Source organism: Gobius niger (assembly GCF_951799975.1).
Source record: "Gobius niger genome assembly, chromosome: 11".
Taxonomy (NCBI): Eukaryota; Metazoa; Chordata; class Actinopteri; order Gobiiformes; family Gobiidae; genus Gobius; species Gobius niger.
Genome location: NC_136862.1, coordinates 12,660,152 through 12,679,960, shown reverse-complemented (window position 1 = coordinate 12,679,960; position 19,809 = coordinate 12,660,152). Strand labels below are relative to the sequence as shown.

Below are 19,809 nucleotides of genomic sequence, written 5' to 3'. Positions count from 1 at the left end.
AGTGCAATTTTTTTACTGAACAAAGCTATATCTGGAAGGAGGGATTTTCTCTCTGCTGTCCCAGGACAGGAATTGTTATAACTTTGTTGTTGCTTATTTGTCACGTTTTTTCTCTCGTTTCCGTCGCTATTTTGACACTCTTTTCAAGAAGCTTTTACATTTGGGGAGTGCCTGGATACCTGGATAGTAACTGGAGAAAATGTGGACGGTTGAGGTGGGGGTTACGAGGTTAAAGTCTATCAGGGTTTATACAGCTAGCAACAAATCAAATGTAATCCTTTTTAATGCCAAAACACTATACTTTAACGTCTTACCCCTCGCCTTACCTGAGAGTTTACACCTTATAGGCCAGAGTAACACCTCATTTGAAAGCTAAGACCTACACAACCACTTTTATGTCGTGTTGTCACCGCTTTTTAGTCACCTTTTGTCTTTTGTAGGTTATTTTGTTGTGTTTTGGTAATTTTTTCATCGCATTTTTGTCACCTTTTTGTCACTCTTTCCTTCGTTGCTTATTCATCACTCTTTAGTCGTGCTATTGTTGCTTTTCCAGCACATTTGGAAGTGTTTTTGTTGCTTTATTAATCGTTTTTTTATTGTGTTTTTGTCACTTTTTTGTTGCAATTTTTCTGGATTTTTTGTTGCTTTTTCATCACTCTTTAGTGGTGAGTTTTTGCCGTGTTATTATTGCTTTCCCCGCACATTTTTGTCGCTCTTTCGCCACTTTTTTGCTTTTAGATTTGGGTAAAGCCAAACTGGAGAAAAAGTGCTCAGTTCCTGTGGGGGTTAAGAGGTTAAAGCGATAGTCAGTAAGTTTGTAAAGTGAGGAGAGATGGAGATGAAATGTGAAAGTGAAACAATCAAATCCCTCCCCTTTTTAACCAGAAAGCCCTTCTTAGTTTGCATAAAGAGGAGATCAGGAACAGAATTTTCAAAAGTAAATGATCAAGCTCCTCCCTCTCTCTCCTGATTGGACCTGACCGGCTGGTTCACAGGAGCAGCTCGTCTCATTGGTCAACACGGGAGGATACCAGACACTTATTAGTTGCCAAGATCCCGGAAGGAGGGACTTTACGACAAATAATATATATATGTATTGCTTACTTTACATCAACATGCAAAACCAGGTGGTCGATTTTGCGCATTTTAGAAGATTTGTTTAAACGTTTAAACTTCCAGACTATCACTTTAATGTCACAAACCTTGGAAAACCATGACATTTCTAGACTACTTTAATTGCCACGAAATTTTGATGTAATGCCAGTTTGGATCCAATTTACTGCTTCTTAATCACCTTTAGGGCATTCATTTTTTGGCTAAATCAACTTTACAATTTAATGAGCCCTGCAGAAATCCTGTCTGTGCACTTGAATAATTATCTTTGCTGAATGTCTAAGAATAATTCAACATTTTTTTAAGATACAGTACCAAATGTTTGCCTCTTCACCCCTGTATGAAGCGAACGTGTAGCTCCACAGAGATTATCAATGAACACTGCATCCTCTCCCTGCCTTTCCCTTTTCCCACACACTGCTTCAAAAACATGAATCGCTGGTCATGCTTAGCCAAAGACTACACTCCCCCCGCAGCCCCCCCAAAACAACACCAGTCATGTTGATGGAGGAGTAGTGATCTCCTGCCACTCGTGCATATTAACTTTTGCGCACACAGATGTTGGGAACGAGAGTGACAACAGGAGTTATTTATAGAGCCGGCTGCCCACACACGGGCGAGTTTACAGCACGGGAATTATGTGTGTGTGCGAGTGCGGAGCTGACAAACATCCAGGAGTGTCCAGGTGGCGAGACTGAGAGCATGGAAAGCGCGTAGAGGGAGGAAAATTAAACTAGGCCGAAAATACAGGGTGACCGCAACCACTTACATAGGCACAAAAACAGACACAAGCGGACAGCAGCTTTGGCACCTGCATTTGTCCACAGAACAGCCGCTCATGCAATGTATAGCACTGTGCAAAAGTTTAGGAGGGTTTCAAGAAAGAGCGTGAATGACTTTGTTTCCATGGTTATCCCAAGATTTCACACCTCCTTTCTGTGTGGAGTTTGCATGGGTTAAGTTTTCTTTTCTTTTCTTTTCTGTTTTTATTTTTATTTTTTTTATTTTTTTTGTCCTGGTTGCCCCATACACCCAAAACATGCACAATATACTGGAACTGGCTTAATATCTGGAGGGGTCCCACTGCTCTTGGCAGACCGTCCCAGCGGCATCGAAGGAGGAGACAAAAGCAGAGGACAAATTGCCCTACGTGGACAATGTAAACTTTAACCTTAAAATCCTTGGAGCTAAGTACCTTAATCTCTTTAACTGCTTTCAAGCCAAGTTTAAGATCTGTTGTTTCTGATCAGTGCAACTGCTTCTGAAAGCTCTGCCCTATTATACACTAGAAAAAGTACACTAGAAACACTTTAACAGGGTTGTATATCGACAGCCTGATCAACAACATAAAAAGTCGCCAAATGGATTTAACTTATGTTATGATCTGGGGTTGCTGCAGTTGTTCAGGTCTAGGTTTAGCAACACTATGTGCCCCAAAAAATGAGATCAGCTGACCACATGAACATCCTGAATGAAAGTTATACCATCAATGGGTTTCCCTGATGACTCGGCATATTCCAAGCTCACATTTTAAAGAGTGGTTCAGGGAGCATGATATATCATTTTCACACATGGATTGGCCAACAAGAGTCCAGACCTTAACCCCATTGAGAATCTTTGGAATGTGCTGGAGAAGGCTTTGCACAGTGGTCGCACTCTGCCATCATCAATACAAGATCTTGGCAAAAATGAATGCAACACTGGATCTTGTGACATTGCAGAGGCTTATTGAATCAATGCCACACCGACTGCGCGCTGTAATTAAAACTAATGGCGGTGTAAACATGAGGTAGTGTCTACCAAAGTAAGATGTAGTGGCCAAACTGGAACTCCAATGGAAAAAACAAACTCTTTGGTTCTGATCTGTTCAATCTAATAAATCAAAAACTCCTCCTGGATTTATACCAAAGTTTGTCTTTTTCGTTTCTTTTACCCTTCGTCAATACTATTAGTACATTTTCATATTAAAAAAATTGTTTGGTTCTCATCAATAACCACATCTTCTAAACCAGTGGTCGCCAAATGGCAGACCTGGGTCCAGATCCGGACCTCCGGAGGCTTTAGTCCGGACCCCAAAGCCTTTTCAATGTCTAAATATACTTCATTTTTAAGGCTGAATTGAAAATTATCTAAACAATGTGAATAACACTGAAATAAAATGGCAAAATGATTGATTCATTGCTCTGCTATGTAAATAGACAACCTCTGCTCATGTTTTAACATTCTCAAGAGCAATGACTGCTCATGTCCGGACCCTGGACACATGTGGAAAGTCTGCGGACCTCGAGCTGATTTAGCTGGGGACCCCTGTTCTAAACCGTTGCACTAGTGCCGTTTTTTCTGCCTCATGAATGAGCGAGTATGCATGCATGTCGACACGCGGCGCGGTGACAGCAGCGGGACCTCATCTGGAACAAGTCAAAGCATAAATGAGTGCGTTTGAGTGACAGGGTTTGGGGAAGGCACCGCTCACCTGCCACCTCCACTATGTCTCCCGGGACGATGTCTCTGGCTTTGATCCTCTGGACAGCTTTGCGGTTCATGCGGTACACCTTCCCCATCTCGGGCTCATACTCCTTCAGAGCCTCGATGGCACTTTCGGCATTACGCTCCTGTGCAGGGAGAGGAATCCCACAAATGTTTAAGAAAGTGGTGAGGACGGTTTATGCAGATATCGTGCGTTCTCAAATAAAGTCAAAACTGTAATGAGCAAAAGATACAATGTTGTAAACAGGATCACATTAGCACAAATAATAAATATTTCTTAACAATGTTCTCATAACTTTCAAATACCACCAGACCTAAAATCAGCACTGCACTTTGGCTCAGTGCAAGTTTATAAATCCAAGATGTTTACTTTAAATGGGCATAAATTGTGATGACTGATTTACTAAAATAACGTCACGGCATATTGCTTGTTATTATAATTTCAGTTTGGCATGTAACCGAATACATCATCCGTGAATTGCCCTATATAGAAGACCACACACTCATTTTAGAGGGCTCTCCAGCTTCTGCAGTTATAAACAGCATAACTTTGTGTCGCATACGTGTTTACGCCCACAAAGAGTTTTCATTACACTGGTGGATAAAAATATTGCACTTCATACTTCATCATATGCACGTTATCACTTTGCATTACTGAGTCGTAAAACAGCTGCAGGGCAGAAGAAGTGAAAAGTTTACAGTCTTCTTAAACAATGTTCAGTGTCCTATTACCTGGACTAATTATAGAATGAGAGTACTTTATGTGTGTGCTCTTGACACGTCTGCGCTATAGGAGGAGAGAATCTCACCTGCCAGACCCCGATAACAGCGTTGGCGATGAGGATAAGGAGAATAACAACGGGCTCGACAAAGGCGGTGGTTGTCTCCTCTCCCTCTTCAAACAGAGCCAACACCTACATGAGAAAACACATAGACTTAGCAAACACATTAAAACAGCCACTCCAATGTGCAAACACGCGGGAGAGACGAGGGAATAAGCACAAGAAAGAAAATTACTGTCTTTATAGGAAGTTAGTGATGTCGTCGATGGGGAAGAAATATGGTAAAATTGTCCATGTGAAGCAATAAAGTCGGTGCAAGTCAACTCGTATTGCCTCAGAGCATGCGAGATGTTGGCATCGCTTTAGATTAAGGTGTGCTCATTAAGTATTAAAGGAACTATACAGAGTTTAAAAATGTTAAAATTAAGGCATGTCCTAAATGTGTAGAATGAGCCCAGACCACAACTGCCTCTAAAATCCTGCACTGTCACTCTAAAATTTCCGGGTCCGAATTGCCGTCATGCACGAGCTTACTATAGAACCTGCAGTTACGCCTAAGACCTGAGGTGGCAGTAGTGAGCATAAAATGACCAACTTGCATCTAGTCCCTTTAATAAGCATTTGAAATCTTTTTAGGGTAGGGGTTAAAGTGAGAGTTACGGTTGGCTATGAAAAAGCATTATTATTCATGCAATAGTAGAGTGGTGGCTGAAAACAATATAATGATCCGCCTATTAATATCTATAAGCATATTAATAATGGACTGCTATGATGACAGATAAAAGTATAATAAGCAGCGTATTGATATCTTATCATTATGGTTACATGGGCATTAACACAATCCAAGTATAGTCCCACAAAATTAAACACATCGATTTTCTAAGCGGATAAAAAGGGAAACTATATTGCAAGGTAATATTACTTCTATCTAAAATCGACATGTTTAATTTTGTGTGACTATACTTGGATCGTGAAAGGTTCATGTAACCATATAGGGAAAACGTGGAAGAGCTAAATGCTAACACCATCTGTGCTCTGTTTACGTGACTGAGCGCATGTGTAAAGACCAGACAGCTACGCATCAACTCGTCTAAGCTCAGGTAAGAACATAACTCAGTATTTAAAAACGGTGGCCTATTCCTTTAATATAAAGTGCTACCGAGATGTTGGCCTACTAACGAGAAATGACAAGATAATAATACAGCCTCTATCACACATTACTGTATTTAGACTAAAAAGTTGGTGCAATATGTAACCGTAGCAACAAGATGACAAACAAAATGGAGACTTTATAAACAATAGACTTCGGAAAGGTAAAATGTCCAGTAAGATGAACCGTGGCCACAATGAAAAACATGTTTACAAAGTGTTTCTTTCACAAAGGCTGATGTACTCTTCTCGAAACAAGTCTGTGTGAACAAAGAAAGGGCAAATGCTGTTTAGAGAACGTCACTAGCAGACAGTTATACTTGCCAAAAAAGTATTTTCTTTGTCTGTTCAGTCTCGGTTTTGCTGCCTTTTGTGGCATTGGCGTGACGCATATTTTCAAAAGGAAACTTTAAAACACTTTTTATATCAGAAATGAATTCGGCTGAGACTCTTTATTCCTACTTTTTTTTATCCTCCATGTGTTTTTTTCTGTTTTGTCCAATACATTTCTTATTGAGGAAATAATTAAGAAAAATATTACTGATTTGTATTGCTCTTTCTGAATAAGATGGTGACCAACATTCAGTAGACTTTGAACAAAGCCTTTTAGCCGTGAAATCATCATAAGATCATGCCTGGTTTTTATAAGGTTCAGGAATGTGATGTCATATCGCTAAGAATTATGGGATTAGCAGCAATTGTAAATTAATGGAGATTTTAAAAGTTAAAATACTGGAGTTATTGTTCACATTGAAACACTTGAACATCACAATGAGTTAAATGTATTTACCATCAGTAACTCAGCAGCTAACGGAGTTGTTCCACAGCTTTTTTCTCCACTTTTTTGTATACTGTTTATAGCTAATGTGAGTCTATGGACATGTATGCTAACAGCTGCAAAGATGGCGGATCTCCATGGTAACAGTGGAATTTCCCGAACTCTATACAGTGCTGCTCTAGGACATGCAGCATCTACAACAACAGAAAAAGCTGTTTTACTACAAATAATTGCAAACTTAAAAGGGCATTCAGCCATTTGTGTGTGTAGAGCGGATCAGCACAATAAAGAATGTTTCTAAAAGACCGGTGTGGGGGAAAGTCAATGATCAAATGATGCAGAGGTGACTTCAGTGCAGACTATTGAGCAGCGCAGTACGTCACGCCACACTGAGCCAATCAATAGCTCATCATTCCCATCGTTTGTGGAGGTAAATCTCGCTCCTGACTTAGAGGAGGGCGACAATGGGCTTCTCTTAAGAGGTGACACGGGAGACAATCAGCACGCCATCACACAGGGCTGTGAGCACGCCGCTTCAACGTTTAGTCAGGAGAGGAGCATAGACTGTGTCCCGAATCAATACAAGAGTGGAACATTTAAACGCAGTGGGTTACAGAAGTGTCGCCGCAATAGAATTGGCTCCAGCTAAGAAAATCTATTATGAAACTGATCACTTTAAGATTGTATATCATCAGTTTCAAAGCACAGTTGTCTTTTTCCATTTCGTTCACAAACTTTGATTTTCTCAAGCGTGGCATTACCCTCGAAAAAAGCGACAAAATAGCGACAAAAACGAGATGAAAACATAGAGGAAATTGCAACAAAAAAGTGATAAAAATCAGACAAGTGAGACACAAGAGGAAAACGCAACAAAATATGCCACAAAGAGCAAAAAAAAATAGCCAAAATGACAACACTGCAACAGCGCAAAGGAAATGATCCGTTAAGATCAGTTTTGCAGGTCTTTGCTTTCAAATGGCTTATAAGAAGCTTTTCGTTTCGACTTGGGTGAAGCTGAGCTGGAGAAAATGTGGGTGGTAAAGGCAGGGTGTTAATAGGTTAATGATTTTGTTTTTTTTGTTTATTGCTTTTTTTTAGGTCTTTTGTTTATTTTTTTGTCTCATTTTTGTCACTTTTTTGTTGGTCTTTTGTCTATTTTTTCTCACTTTTTTTGTTGGTCTTTTGTTTATTTTTTCTCACTTTTTTTGTTGGTCTTTTGTTTATTTTTTCTCACTTTTTTTGTTGGTCTTTTGTCTATTTTTTCTCACTTTTTTGTTGGTCTTTTGTCTTTTTTTTCTCACCTTTTTTGTTGGTCTTTTGTTTATTTTTTGTCACTTTTTTGTTGGTCTTTTGTCTATTTTTTGTCACTTTTTTGTTGGTCTTTTGTTTATTTTTTGTCACTTTTTTGTTGGTCTTTTGTTTATTTTTTGTCACTTTTTTGTTGGTCTTTTGTGGCTTTGTAATCACTTTTTCATTGCTTTTTTGTTGCATTTTCGTCACAGTTATGTCTCATTTTTACCAAACTGGAGAAGATGTGGTCGGTTCAGATGGGGGTAAAGAGCTTAAAAAATGAGCTTATAGACAATGAATCCAGTTAGCTGCTGTAGCTCCAATACAGACAAACGATGTTACTTTGCTCCCTTAATTGTTTCTTATTTATTTAATAGTCTTATATTTTAAATATGGCAAGTGAACATTTATGCCTGATGAACTTTCTACACTTATTGTATTAATTAAACCTTACAAAGACATAATATAGCTATAGGGAAACTATTAACAGCCGAGTCTACTTTATCTATAATTCCTGAGTAAATTGAAGCTGCCGAATTCGTGGTTGAAAGCAGGAAAAACAAACTCATCGCTGAAGCTTGGAAGCGCGTTTGGAACCGAGTCGCATGATTATTAGGTTCACTGATGTGCCATGCAAAGAGGACGCCAGCCCTAATGACCAAGTCAAATGTATTCAAAGTGAAGTCAAATGAGTTCCTTTGCACAGAAAGTTCAGGCCACTAACGCCACACGTCAATCCGAACAAGGCAGTGTGGTAAATTTTAAAACAGGCCTCGACGTAGGTTTTTGTATGTGACAGTGAGGGGTAATACATGAAAATGAGATCAGAACTAAAAATGAGGTCATCGCCGTACAGCATAGAGCTTGAACAGAAAATATATAGAACTAACCTTTCTAATGGCCTAACCGTGCAGAATGTGTAGTGTATCTCATCCTTGTACTGCATGTAATAAGTAACCGAAGAAGTATGAATAAATAAAAGTGTGTTCACTACCTTGTTGATGACCTGGTTTTTTATTTTACAACATTTCACTTGGCGATGACATTAAACTGTGAAAGCGCCGGCTGGTTCCACTGCCACTGTAAACACTCTAAACTTAGGGAAAGCCTCATTTACACCAGGGAAAGTCAGCCCTTACTCCAAACCACAGCTCCATTTGGAAACACGGGGAGATATATTATGTCATATACAGTGCATTTATAGAGCAACTTTCCTACTTTCAAAAATAGCAACACCACTTCAGTCCCGGGACACCAGGGATGGAACAAAGTTATTATGGAGTCAGGATTCCCCCTCCCCCCCTCCCCTTTGCTCCACCCTGGTCCGACATACACAGCCCCAAAGCTCCAACCGCCATAACAATTTAAGACACAGCAGAAGAAGAACGACTGTGGATTGATGGTTATGTTTCCAGTCAAGCAGAAGAAGTGCTCCCTTCTTTGAAACCCTATCAGCAGAATGGAAAAACCTATATTACAGCCGAGCAGTTTCCACATGAAAAAGGCAACATTAACTAGATTGGAGAAGGCTCTAAGTGACAATTTCCTGACCAATTTGGGCCTCAGTTCTCTGGAGGAACATCTGAGAACTATGAGCGAATATGTGGTTATTAGTGGAGGAATGATTTTGGAAAGAACATGTTTTCACCAGTGACGATATGTCAATCTGTTGCGCGATTCCAGTTTCTTTTGCATGCAGTCCATACAAATAAGATTATGTTAATTGAGTTGTTGGCTATATTTGAAAATCTCCACTGGAGGTCAGCCGGCTGATATTTCGGTATTTTAATGCCAATAAAAAGCAGAAATCTCCTGAACCGAGACCTCTTCTTTTTTTGCATTGGAAAGCCTTAAAGCAGTACTAAGTAACTTGTTTACCTTAATGAATCCTTTTCGTAGTTCCTCTTGGGGTAATACAAGTGTTAATGGGATGATTGGGGGGTCTTTCATCTCCTCCTGGTGTCTCTGGCCAGAAAACCACACATTGCAACTTTCCCTGCTCAGACCCGGAGGCCCCAATACACACTAATGGAATCACGAAGAAGAAGCTAACAGGCTAACGGGCAAAGCTAACTGTGGGCTAGCACCACTTTAGCAGTATTTACAGCCAAGTTTGAGTGAAAAAAAATATCTCCATTGTGTAATTGGATGTACAATATCCCTCTCTCCCTTTGTCTTTTCTGTCCGTGTAGTATTTACCCTCCTCACGGACAATTAATGAGTAAAAAAACACACAACAAGCTATGGGAGAGAGGGATATTACAATGAGCCATAACCCAATTACACAATGGAGATTTTTTTGTCACTTAAACTTGGCTGTGAATACTGCCAAAGTGGCGCTAGCCCACAGTTACCTTTGCCCGTAAGCCTGTTAGCTTCTTCTTCGTGATTCCATTAGTGTGTATTGCGCCTCCAGGTCAGAGAAGAGAAATTTGCAAGTGTGGTTTTCTGGACACAGACACTAGGGGGAGATGGAAACCCCCCTACTAATCCCAGAGGGACTACGAAATGTATTTAAGAAAAACGAGTTACTTAGTTCTGATTTAAAATTGCCTTAAAATGTGTCCTTTCACAACTTCGTAGGCCTCAGAAGAGCTGAGGAATATTGTACAATGTATTTTATATATTTTATGTTGCAGACTTTTGCTTATAATTTTAGAAGTACCCTCTGAAGTACCTACTTAACATGAATCAGTCCTATTCCCCTAATAAAGCGCCCCCTGCTGTCAGAGTTCAACACTGACACATTTTTCAGTTTAGAAGCATCATGGATTATAGTGGAGACATTTGGAAAAATCGGCCAACCCATATAGGCTGACTTCTAAAGACTACTATGATAGATCTTTCCTGGGTGTATGTAGTAAAATTACAGTATATTCAGTACAATGGCCTTTGTGATTTGAAACAGCTTTATAAATGTTTTTCATGGGGTAGCAGATGTGTCAGCCCTTATGTATGTGTGTTGGACTTACAAAGGAGACACATGCGGCCAGCAGCAGTATCCTGACCAGGAGATCCTCAAACTGCTCCGCCACCAACTCCCATAAGGATTTGCCTGTGATATGGACAGACAAACAGTCAGATTATTGTGTGACGGCATTTCCTCGGGTGTTACTCGGTTTGCGACATAAAGTATACAGCTCGTGTTTAGATGTAGCTGAACTCTGGGTTGGCTTATGGCTACTAAGCCCACTGTGTATGCCTTTGTTACAACAGCACAGCGTCCACTCCCAAAGTTTACTCCTCACAGACAATAGGATCCTTGGTTAAGAAATGTAAGCCGGTAGTTTAAGGGAGGGGAGGGAGTGCAGGCTGGAAAAATCAATATTTACCTTCTTCAGCTGGGAGCTCTGTGGATGTTCCAGTGTGTCCGTCGTAAAGGAATCAGGCGGAGGCCGGGCATGCAGGAGATAAAGAAAGAGCAGTAAATATATTTGAAATGGGATGCTTGGACATGCACAGTTATGACGAATTTATTTGGACAGTTTGATTAGAGTTCATATTAAGCAAGAATGTTCAAACATCCAAGAAGACAAACACTGAGGAAATGACTAACCGAGTCCCTTCTCCAGAGCCAAGGCTTGTGACAGGATTCCCACCAGCTCGAAAAGTGGGTGATGACACTCAACTGGGAGCACTGCCTATGGCTCCCAGTCAATAGGAAACACTGCACAAATAATGATTCACAACCCACTTTTCAACCTTGTGAGAATCCTGTCCCAACTTAAGTTTTGGCTCTGCAGAAGAGACTTGGTTAGTCTCTCAGCTGTACTGATTCATCAGACTTTAAACTTTGGTCAACATGAACAAACCTACAGCAATTACTGCATTATGTATGGTCAAATAATTGTAGTTTGGGAGCAGAGACACCTTGAAGTTAATTTCACATCATTCACATCAGCAATTTTACAGATTTCTTTTAACAGCTTTTGTAAAGTCGATTGATTGGGTTATACAGGTGCTTACGCTTACCTCAGCAAAAAGGATCATTTGAGCTGTGGCCTTTAAAGCCAACCTCTCATCCACAAGTAAATTAAAAACTTAAAGCTAACTTAAACATGAATAGTTTATTAACAACAGTACCTCCTGGCTCGAACATACATGTCGAAAGCAATTTGTGTCTTTCTTAAAATGTTTCAAAGTCTGTATCAACATATGATCGTATAGATTTTCCATTGAGATTTGAAAATGTGCAAATCTACGAATCTACCACTCCTTTATCTCGTCAGTTTCCACTGCAAACCAAACACGAGAGAGACAAGGAAAGCAGCTGTGCACTCTCATTTGATTAACAAAACCCATCAACATGAAGGACTTTAGTGTAAGTAGAAATTATTTGATGGATGTCGCCACAATGAGCGGCAGCAGCAGTTAGTCATGGCATGTGTCAAGTCCACTGCGCCCGAGCACAAAAGCTCTATTTCTGCAAACTGCTCAAGAGCAATCATAACTCTCATCATGTAATCCTGCTGTGTGTGGAGCATGGGGTATAATGACAGGGGAAACCAAGGGTAGCACCACTGCAATGACATCACTGAGCACTGGAAATCCCTGGGCATGTTTTGAGCGGAGCCGGCTCCACAGGGACCAACCGTGACCCCGCAGGAAGAGAGGCTGGAAAGAGGCCAGAGCATGATGTAGTCTGGCCTGCAGTCTCCTTCCAAAAACAAAACACACTCTCCACTCACTTTACACTGCAGGACAAAAACAACTTAAGGGAACTGCTTTTTTTATTATCATACATGTAAGTTACAAGTATTTTTCTCTGTGGTCAAGATTAAGTGTTGTCATTTTAGCCACAAGGATGACATTGTCTGGACACAAAAATACAAAATGCTGGAGAGTAGAGCAGCAGAGGCTGGACAAGACATTTGTGCCATCACCGACTGTGAAGATATGTGTGTCCTCCCTTGATATTGTTATAAATATGATGACTCATAGTGAGGACTGGTTCACTAAGCCATCTACTGCCGCACCATCGGACACGGTTGAAGACACACGGGACATTTGGCTGCACTCTCCAGCACAAAAGTGAGGCAAACTCCGAAGTGAATTTTTATGTTTCCATGCTGCGCCAGCCTGACAAAAGCCTGTTTCCCCACTACAGTGCCTCTCCCGGTTGTATAATGTTTTTATGGCAGACAGTCTGGCTGTGACTCAAGAGCTGCAGACAAACACAGAGTGGACAAGACAAGGGAGCAGGGGCACCAAAGAGCTGCAGTGTGGAGTGGGGTTCCCCGCCGTTCCCCTGCCAAGGATTCCCTCACAGTCATCTGGCTTGTGTCAACTCGAGGCTTGCCCAAGCAAATTCCTCAACACTGACTTCAGCTCTCCCGCAGTGTCCCCACACCACCTCATGCTCCATGGCCCAGACAATGAATAAAAGGCCTTGTTTACGTACAGCAGCGCCCGGAGCAGCAGGCCTGAGCAGAAGGGAGACACTTCCTGGAGACAGTTACCAACAACAGCGAGTTGCTCTGCCCAGAGAGTCGGGGACAGGAAAATGGACATGTCTGTCCAGATGAAAAAAACTGCTGTGATGAACAGAAAGGTCATGTCTTCCCAGTCAGACATTATTCATTTATTAGGCCCCCATCTGAGAATGATTATAAGCCAGTTCAAGCCCTTTTGTGTAAACTATTAACATGTGAAAGGTTCCAGCAGTAACTTACCAGAAGGTTTTACTGAAAGATCACTGCAATGTCTATTAAAACGAACAAAGAATAATGCTTATGCCATCAGTTCAACCTTCATTTGAAATGGCAAAACAGTCTGCAATGGGCTGCAGAGCATGTGCTAAAGAGATACACGTCCCAATCAGCAGCTGGCAGCCAACCGCTCAGGTAATGACTTAAGAGGACGTTCACATCTGTGGCTCCTACTCCCAGAAAAGGACGTAAAACAGGTCTATAAATACTGTAATGGGAACCCCTAATGACAGACTGTAGGAGGAATCCTATATCCTCCTCGCTAATGTATTCCCCACCGGAAAAGGTCAGAATGCATTAACCATATTAAATGTGAATTAGAAATTCAGCCCATTCTCCTGTCGGAGCCATTATGGGAGCTCGGAGGGCATCACAGTGCAGGACTGCAGACGCTGCTTCATTAACATACGCGTCAGTGGAGGGTTTCCCTTCTCAAATGATGTCATCCACAGGTATTTTAGGCTCCCCTCTGACCAGATGCCCCTGAACGAGTACTCAGAGTTTATCAGGAGGACAGGACGTGCGTCCAATGTTACACTGAAAAAAATATACCGTTGTGCTCAAAAGTTTACATAACCTGGCAGGATTTTGACAATTATATGAAAGATAACACACTCATAGTAAGTGGTTGTCTGAAGCCATTTGTGGTGAAAAAAACGGAATTTGCTCTATTGAAATCATAATGACAAAAAAAAAAGTACCAAAATGGCCCTCAAAATGGCCCTGATCCAAAGTTTGCATACCCCCATTCTGTGTGTTTCCCCCTTTAGCATCAATGACATCTTGTGGAGAAGGTTCAGTATATAATCTAATGGTAAAGCGGCCCATTCCTCTTGATCATTAATTTTGGATTAGGGTCATGTTTGGTACTTTTTTCATTATGATTTAAAAAGAGCAAACTCCATTTTTTTTATCACCACAAATGGTTTCACACAACCACAAAGTATGAAAAAAAAATGTTATCCTTCATATTCTCTGAAAAATAGTCCCAAAAAAAATATCAAAAATTCTGCCAGGGTATGTAAACTTTCGAGCACAACTCTATTTCTAATCTGGGGATGAAAATGTATAAAATACAACATTCAGAGGATTGTGAGTGTTTGCTGTAAAAATTGAGGTTCCTGCTACCATGAACATTTAAAAATGGCATAAGAAAAACATCATTTGATAGAAAAAATAAAATATGAACGAGCAAAAACATGCCAAAGGATTAGCAGTAAGAACCAAGAGTACCAAGAGTATCAGTAAAAAGTATTTTAGCCCATTTGTTTATTGTGACCATTCAAATTATCATTTGTTTTGAGTCATTTATGCAGCCCTCATGTTCAGTACAGTTTTCAATTTCAAGTTTCAAGGCCGTATTATTGTATGTAATTGGTTAGCGGAAAGTTTTTGAGCAATAAGAAGTTGCTTAAGGCAAACTTTATTTGATTAACTGTTCTGTGATCTGTAATAGCGCCGTACTGTGACAGTGCGGATGAATATCTTTACATCTTTGAGTGACTCATCTCCAGTCGAAAATCTCCAGTCGCTTCTGGTAAAGTTAGATAGAGAAATCAAATTAACTTTTTCAAGGCCTGGTGCATCAGGCACAACAACAGCTATCTTACAGCTCTGAAGGTCAAACTAGCACCATTTCCTAAACCCTCAGCAAACTGAAGGCAGCCAGACACCCTGTAGCCAATGGGATCAGATGTACACAGTAAAAAAGTGTGCTATTCCCCAAACAGCAGAGTGAAATCTGTGCTGACACCGGCTATTTATAGAGTTTATTCTTCATTTAGAAATCAGAGCAACACTTCTGACCAATCACATGCTTGAAACCGTACAACTTCAGACTCGAATACGCTGTCACTGAGCAGGATGTCATAGATCTGTGGCATATAGTAACATGTGGCTGCTGAAGATATGATGGCCTTCTGTATGCATGCACCTGTATTAGGAATCAAATACAACTCGAAAACATAAAAGCATAATGTCAAAATCATAATGCTACTAAAGAGGTCACCCCCTTCCTGCTTTAACGACAACACTTCTGTTTCACTAACTCCAGTTCAAATGAAGTGCTTCGAACGACTATTCATGGACCACATCAAATCTATTCTCTCTCTAAATGCGCCGAAGACAAAGGAGGTTGTTGTGGACTTCGAAGATGCAGCATGCACCTCTGACAATCATCGGTGCTAATGTGGAGAGGGCGACCAGGGCGACGAAGTTCATGCACATCACAGAGAGCCTATCCTGGTCTACAAACACAACATCACCGGGCAAGAAAGGACTTCAGCGTCTCTGCAGAGTCCCGGCCCGTCATTTGCACCTTCGACAGAGGGACAATAGAGAGCATCCTGACCAGCTGCATCAATGTGCGGTGCCAGCGCTGCATCCTGCCCCTCAACCCCCCAACCCTGGCCACTAGGCACCACGCAGGAGTAACACCATGAAACTTGTAAAGTGACAATAAAAAGGCCAATAATTCTTATATGAACTAGTTTATGCACTGAATAGTTTTAGTACTTCCTGTTATAATTTCAGATGAAGGGCAGGGGCCTATTTATTGTTTTGGGCGACAGAACATCCACAAATGATGAACGTTTCCATGTCTGTGATTGGGCAGGGCTGGGCAACATTCATTTACCCCAATACCGTTACTTTAGCAATGCTTGGTTAACGATACTTTTTTTGATAATTACAGGTGAAACTCGGAAAATTAGAAAGTGCATTCATTTCTGTAATTCAACTTAAACTCTGAAACTAATATATGATGCAGACTCATGACATGCAAAGTGAGACATGTCAAGGCTTTATTTATTATAATTTTGATTATTATGCATCACAGCTTGTAAAAACCCCAATTTATAAAATTCTGAAAATTTAAATATTTTGAAAATGGACCTTAAGCTATAATCATAAAAATCATATCAAATAAATGCTTGACATATGTCACTTTGCATGTAATGAGTCTATATCATATATTAGCTAGAAAACAGAACAATCATGTTCATTTATTCCATAAAAGACTCTTTACTTTAATTATTTGAGCTGGAACAACCAAGTAACTTCCTTTAATGCTGTTCCTGAACAGGGAGCTAAAGAAAGAAATAATGTTGTTGTTTTTTCTCAGCACCCGCCTTCAATACTTTCATTTTTTCGATACCACACTGGTATTGTTTAACGGTGCCCAGTCCTATGATTGGATTTATTTGTTGTATTAATCGCTTCATACTATATAAAAAGATTTGTTTTTTCTTGCCAACAGAGACTACTTTGTGCCAGTTTTTGTTTCACATGTAAAGGGCCTAGAAATGACTGTGACAAAACACCATCAGTTTGGTCATTAAGAGGCAAATCCTGCCCTAGATTTCCACCACCTTAATATTAAAACACAGGCTCTTTGCGTGCAGTTTTACAAGCACTAAACAGTGAGGCAGCTTTAACATTTCTACATAAACACCAACCAAACCAGCTCTTTACTGTCAACGCCTGCACACAATATTGGATGACTATTTTTAGATCTTAACTTTTAGAGAATAGGATTTTGGAGGAAAACCTATAGTACAGTATCATTTTTCAACAAAACAAGGCGCACCTTTGTTCCGTTAAATCAACTTAGACCACATCATTGCTCAACGTCATAAGAGGACGCAAAAGCCGCGGTGCAGTGTGACAGACGCAGAGGTGGGAGGCAAGAAGTGGCTGAGAACAAGCTCCAACAGGACGGCGGCTCCTCTGAACGCCGCGGGGGCACGCACACACACAGCCCATGAGAACAAGGAAGTGACTCAATAACCCAGAAGGACTACAAATTACTTCTCTACAACTTGACTCACTTCTAAGCCACTGAGGAGTTCGCACTAAGTAAGGGGTGGTTTAAGAGGAAGCCTAAAGAAGAGCGTCGACTATATTTTGAGAAGAGTGTGAAGGAGGAGCAGGAAATTCATAATGCACCATTGTTGCTTTTATGTCAAGTTGCAGAACAGGAAGAGATAGAGAGCTGCGAGCCAGTTCCTACCAGGGGAAGTTGTAACAGTAACGTGTGGCACAAACACAGAATAGTAGCGTACAATAATAGCATTGCATACTTTTCCAATGATGAAATCAGCGAATGTCCCAGAGCTCAAGTCAAACATGTTTAGAGCTGCATCAGTGACAAAAGACAACACACGCCTTCAGATTCCCAGCAGAAGAAGAAACTAGATGGGGAAATTGGACATGGATAAATGGAAATAAATAAGTGATTATTGGAAAGGGAATTAATTAGCGTAAAGGCATGTCTCATTGTTCAGACAGTGACTACCACAACGCTGGATTAAGAAACTAACCTGTTTGTTTTAATGGAACCAGCATAAAAAGAATAATTAAAAGGATTAAGGTGTTGTCACCTATTGTAGTAATGGGAGCGTATGTTATTTTAAATACCCCACACCCTGAATGAAAAGATGACCTGTTAATGTTTGAGATAAAGTTTAAAATCTTAATGTTTTATTGCTAAGACAAAATTCATAACAGTTTTTGAGTTATTGGTGCCTTCGGAGACACCAACAGGTGGAAGTAATTTGCCCTTTCCAAAAAAAAAAAAAAAAAAGAATCCTTTGATGGCTCTGGACACAGTCACTGCACACCAAAAGGTGAAAACGGTCTCCACAAAAGAGGCCTGCTACTTGTACATCACCAACTACTATTTCACAGTTTCTGTGATTAACTGCCTTGTAAATTGAAGTGTTTGCTTTTTAACAGTTAATTAGCCCGATCCTCTAATGTGTGTGATGAAAGTTGCCAAAAAGTGCTGCCAGCGGACCATAAATGGAAGGTGCGAAGGGAATAGCCAGACATCACCTTTCGGCAGCGCAGACAGCTTTGTTGTACAGTAAAAAGCTAATTATTCAAAGGAACAGAAAAGGGGACACAGTTCACTGCTCATGTGGGTTTTCCAATGAAAGAAGTGACAAATACAGCAAAGCAGTGGCACTTATCACCAGTTCGACGTTTAGACAAATCCAACTGGGTAAAACTTCAAATAAATGAATGTAGTGTTGTGTAAAAAGGCTAAAATGTCAAAGTAGATGAAGCAAAATGTAAACATCTGCCAAAGGCCTTATGACACAACTTCCTGCTGGTTCAGGACACAAATGCTCATTGAGCCATTGAGTTTGGTCTCTCACAATGGTTTAGAAGTTAGATTTTTTTTCTTCATTCCATCACAGAATGATGCAAAATCCATAGAAATCTGATCTGGATCCACAGTTCCACTCAAAGCAATAAATGTCTCGCACTTGGCCCACTACTGAACTTTCCCCCAAAATCTCACATTTTTAAGAGGACAATATACTTTGGTGCAGATGTGAAATGGGGACAGCTTTACTGCATTAATGGCGATACCAAATACCCACTAAAATATAGACTCTGAGGGTTATCATGTTTCTTGACGTCCACGTGAGACAAATATTGCAGAGCGAGCTGACCAATTGTCTGCGGCGCTAGGATGGATGCCCCTTGTAACAAAACACCACACCTTACAATCTCGCAAAGGCACTCATCTCAAGTCTGCAGAAGCATAGGGGAAAAGCCAACGCGCTCTTTTCAGCCGTAGGAGTGAACCTGAAGGAACCAACTAAAGTCAAGTGGCTCCCTTTAGCAGAGAATGAAGGGTATCCCCATCTTTCACCACTTATCTGCACGCACTTCTGCAGCAGGAAGTGCGCTTGCTGAAAACCAAAAGAGATGTTATCTGTGGCAAGACGTTGCTTTTTCCATGAAGTCATCACCGGCCTATGGGTAGAGCGGCGGGCTGCAACAAAAGGGCTACTGTTTGAGTGGCACAATACTCCACACAGCTTGGCCACACATGCAAATGACAGGGCCAGTGCGGCGAGCGACGAGGTAAGTGAAGTCAGGTTCCCCAGTCAAAAAACACACCTTGTGCTACATCACACACTCAATAGGGGATGCAGTTCATTTAAAGAAAAAAAAAAAAGCAGAAGTAACATTGTTCCTTTTCTGCCATGGCCTATATTGTCTCGGTGCGGAGTAATTTGATCGCACAAGTACACACCATGCGCTTGTACAATTGCTGAAAGTGAAAACTGGTTGTACAGGAATGTCTGTTTCAGTATCTTCGCCTTCATCATCGCTTAGCTGTTGTGCACTTCCGGATCCGTGTGACAGCTAGGAATGCCCATGTTCAAGCACACACATGCACACAGCCAGATAGTTATTGAGCACTTAGGCCAATGGTTTTTTCTTTTCTGACTGTTAAACAAGTTTGGCGTGGAAAGATCATGAACGCGGCGGCAGCAGCAGATCCAAGATTCACGCTTCAGTGACTGGTCATGATCAAAAGAGAACCCGTATAAGCCTTATCATTTGGAGCTCTGATAAATGGTGTTGTAATGGCATAAGAACAACAACAACATCTGCAAAGTGATTAAAAAAAAAAAACTTTGGAGAAGTAGTGGAGCCATTATTTCCTCATCTGTGGTAGTGGTACAAGGTTCATCTGCAATTT

The 19,809-nt window shown here is 40.8% G+C and overlaps 1 protein-coding gene and 1 long non-coding RNA gene across 2 annotated transcripts in view; one reads left to right on the top strand and one right to left on the bottom strand.

Moving 5' to 3' along the window:
• The window catches only part of LOC306970034, a 224,332-nt gene that overhangs the window by 38,013 nt on the left and 166,510 nt on the right, over window positions 1-19,809 (top strand). The gene's annotated exons all lie outside the window — the stretch shown is intronic.
• Window positions 1-19,809, bottom strand: part of atp2a3 (ATPase sarcoplasmic/endoplasmic reticulum Ca2+ transporting 3) — a 44,752-nt gene that overhangs the window by 23,886 nt on the left and 1,057 nt on the right. The window contains exons 2-5 of the mRNA XM_079565835.1: window positions 10,932-10,949; window positions 10,572-10,654; window positions 4,410-4,514; window positions 3,587-3,725 (exon numbers count right to left, since the gene is read on the bottom strand). Coding sequence (XP_079421961.1) covers window positions 3,587-3,725; window positions 4,410-4,514; window positions 10,572-10,654; window positions 10,932-10,949 — 345 coding nt within the window. The remainder of the gene's footprint in view (window positions 1-3,586; window positions 3,726-4,409; window positions 4,515-10,571; window positions 10,655-10,931; window positions 10,950-19,809) is intronic.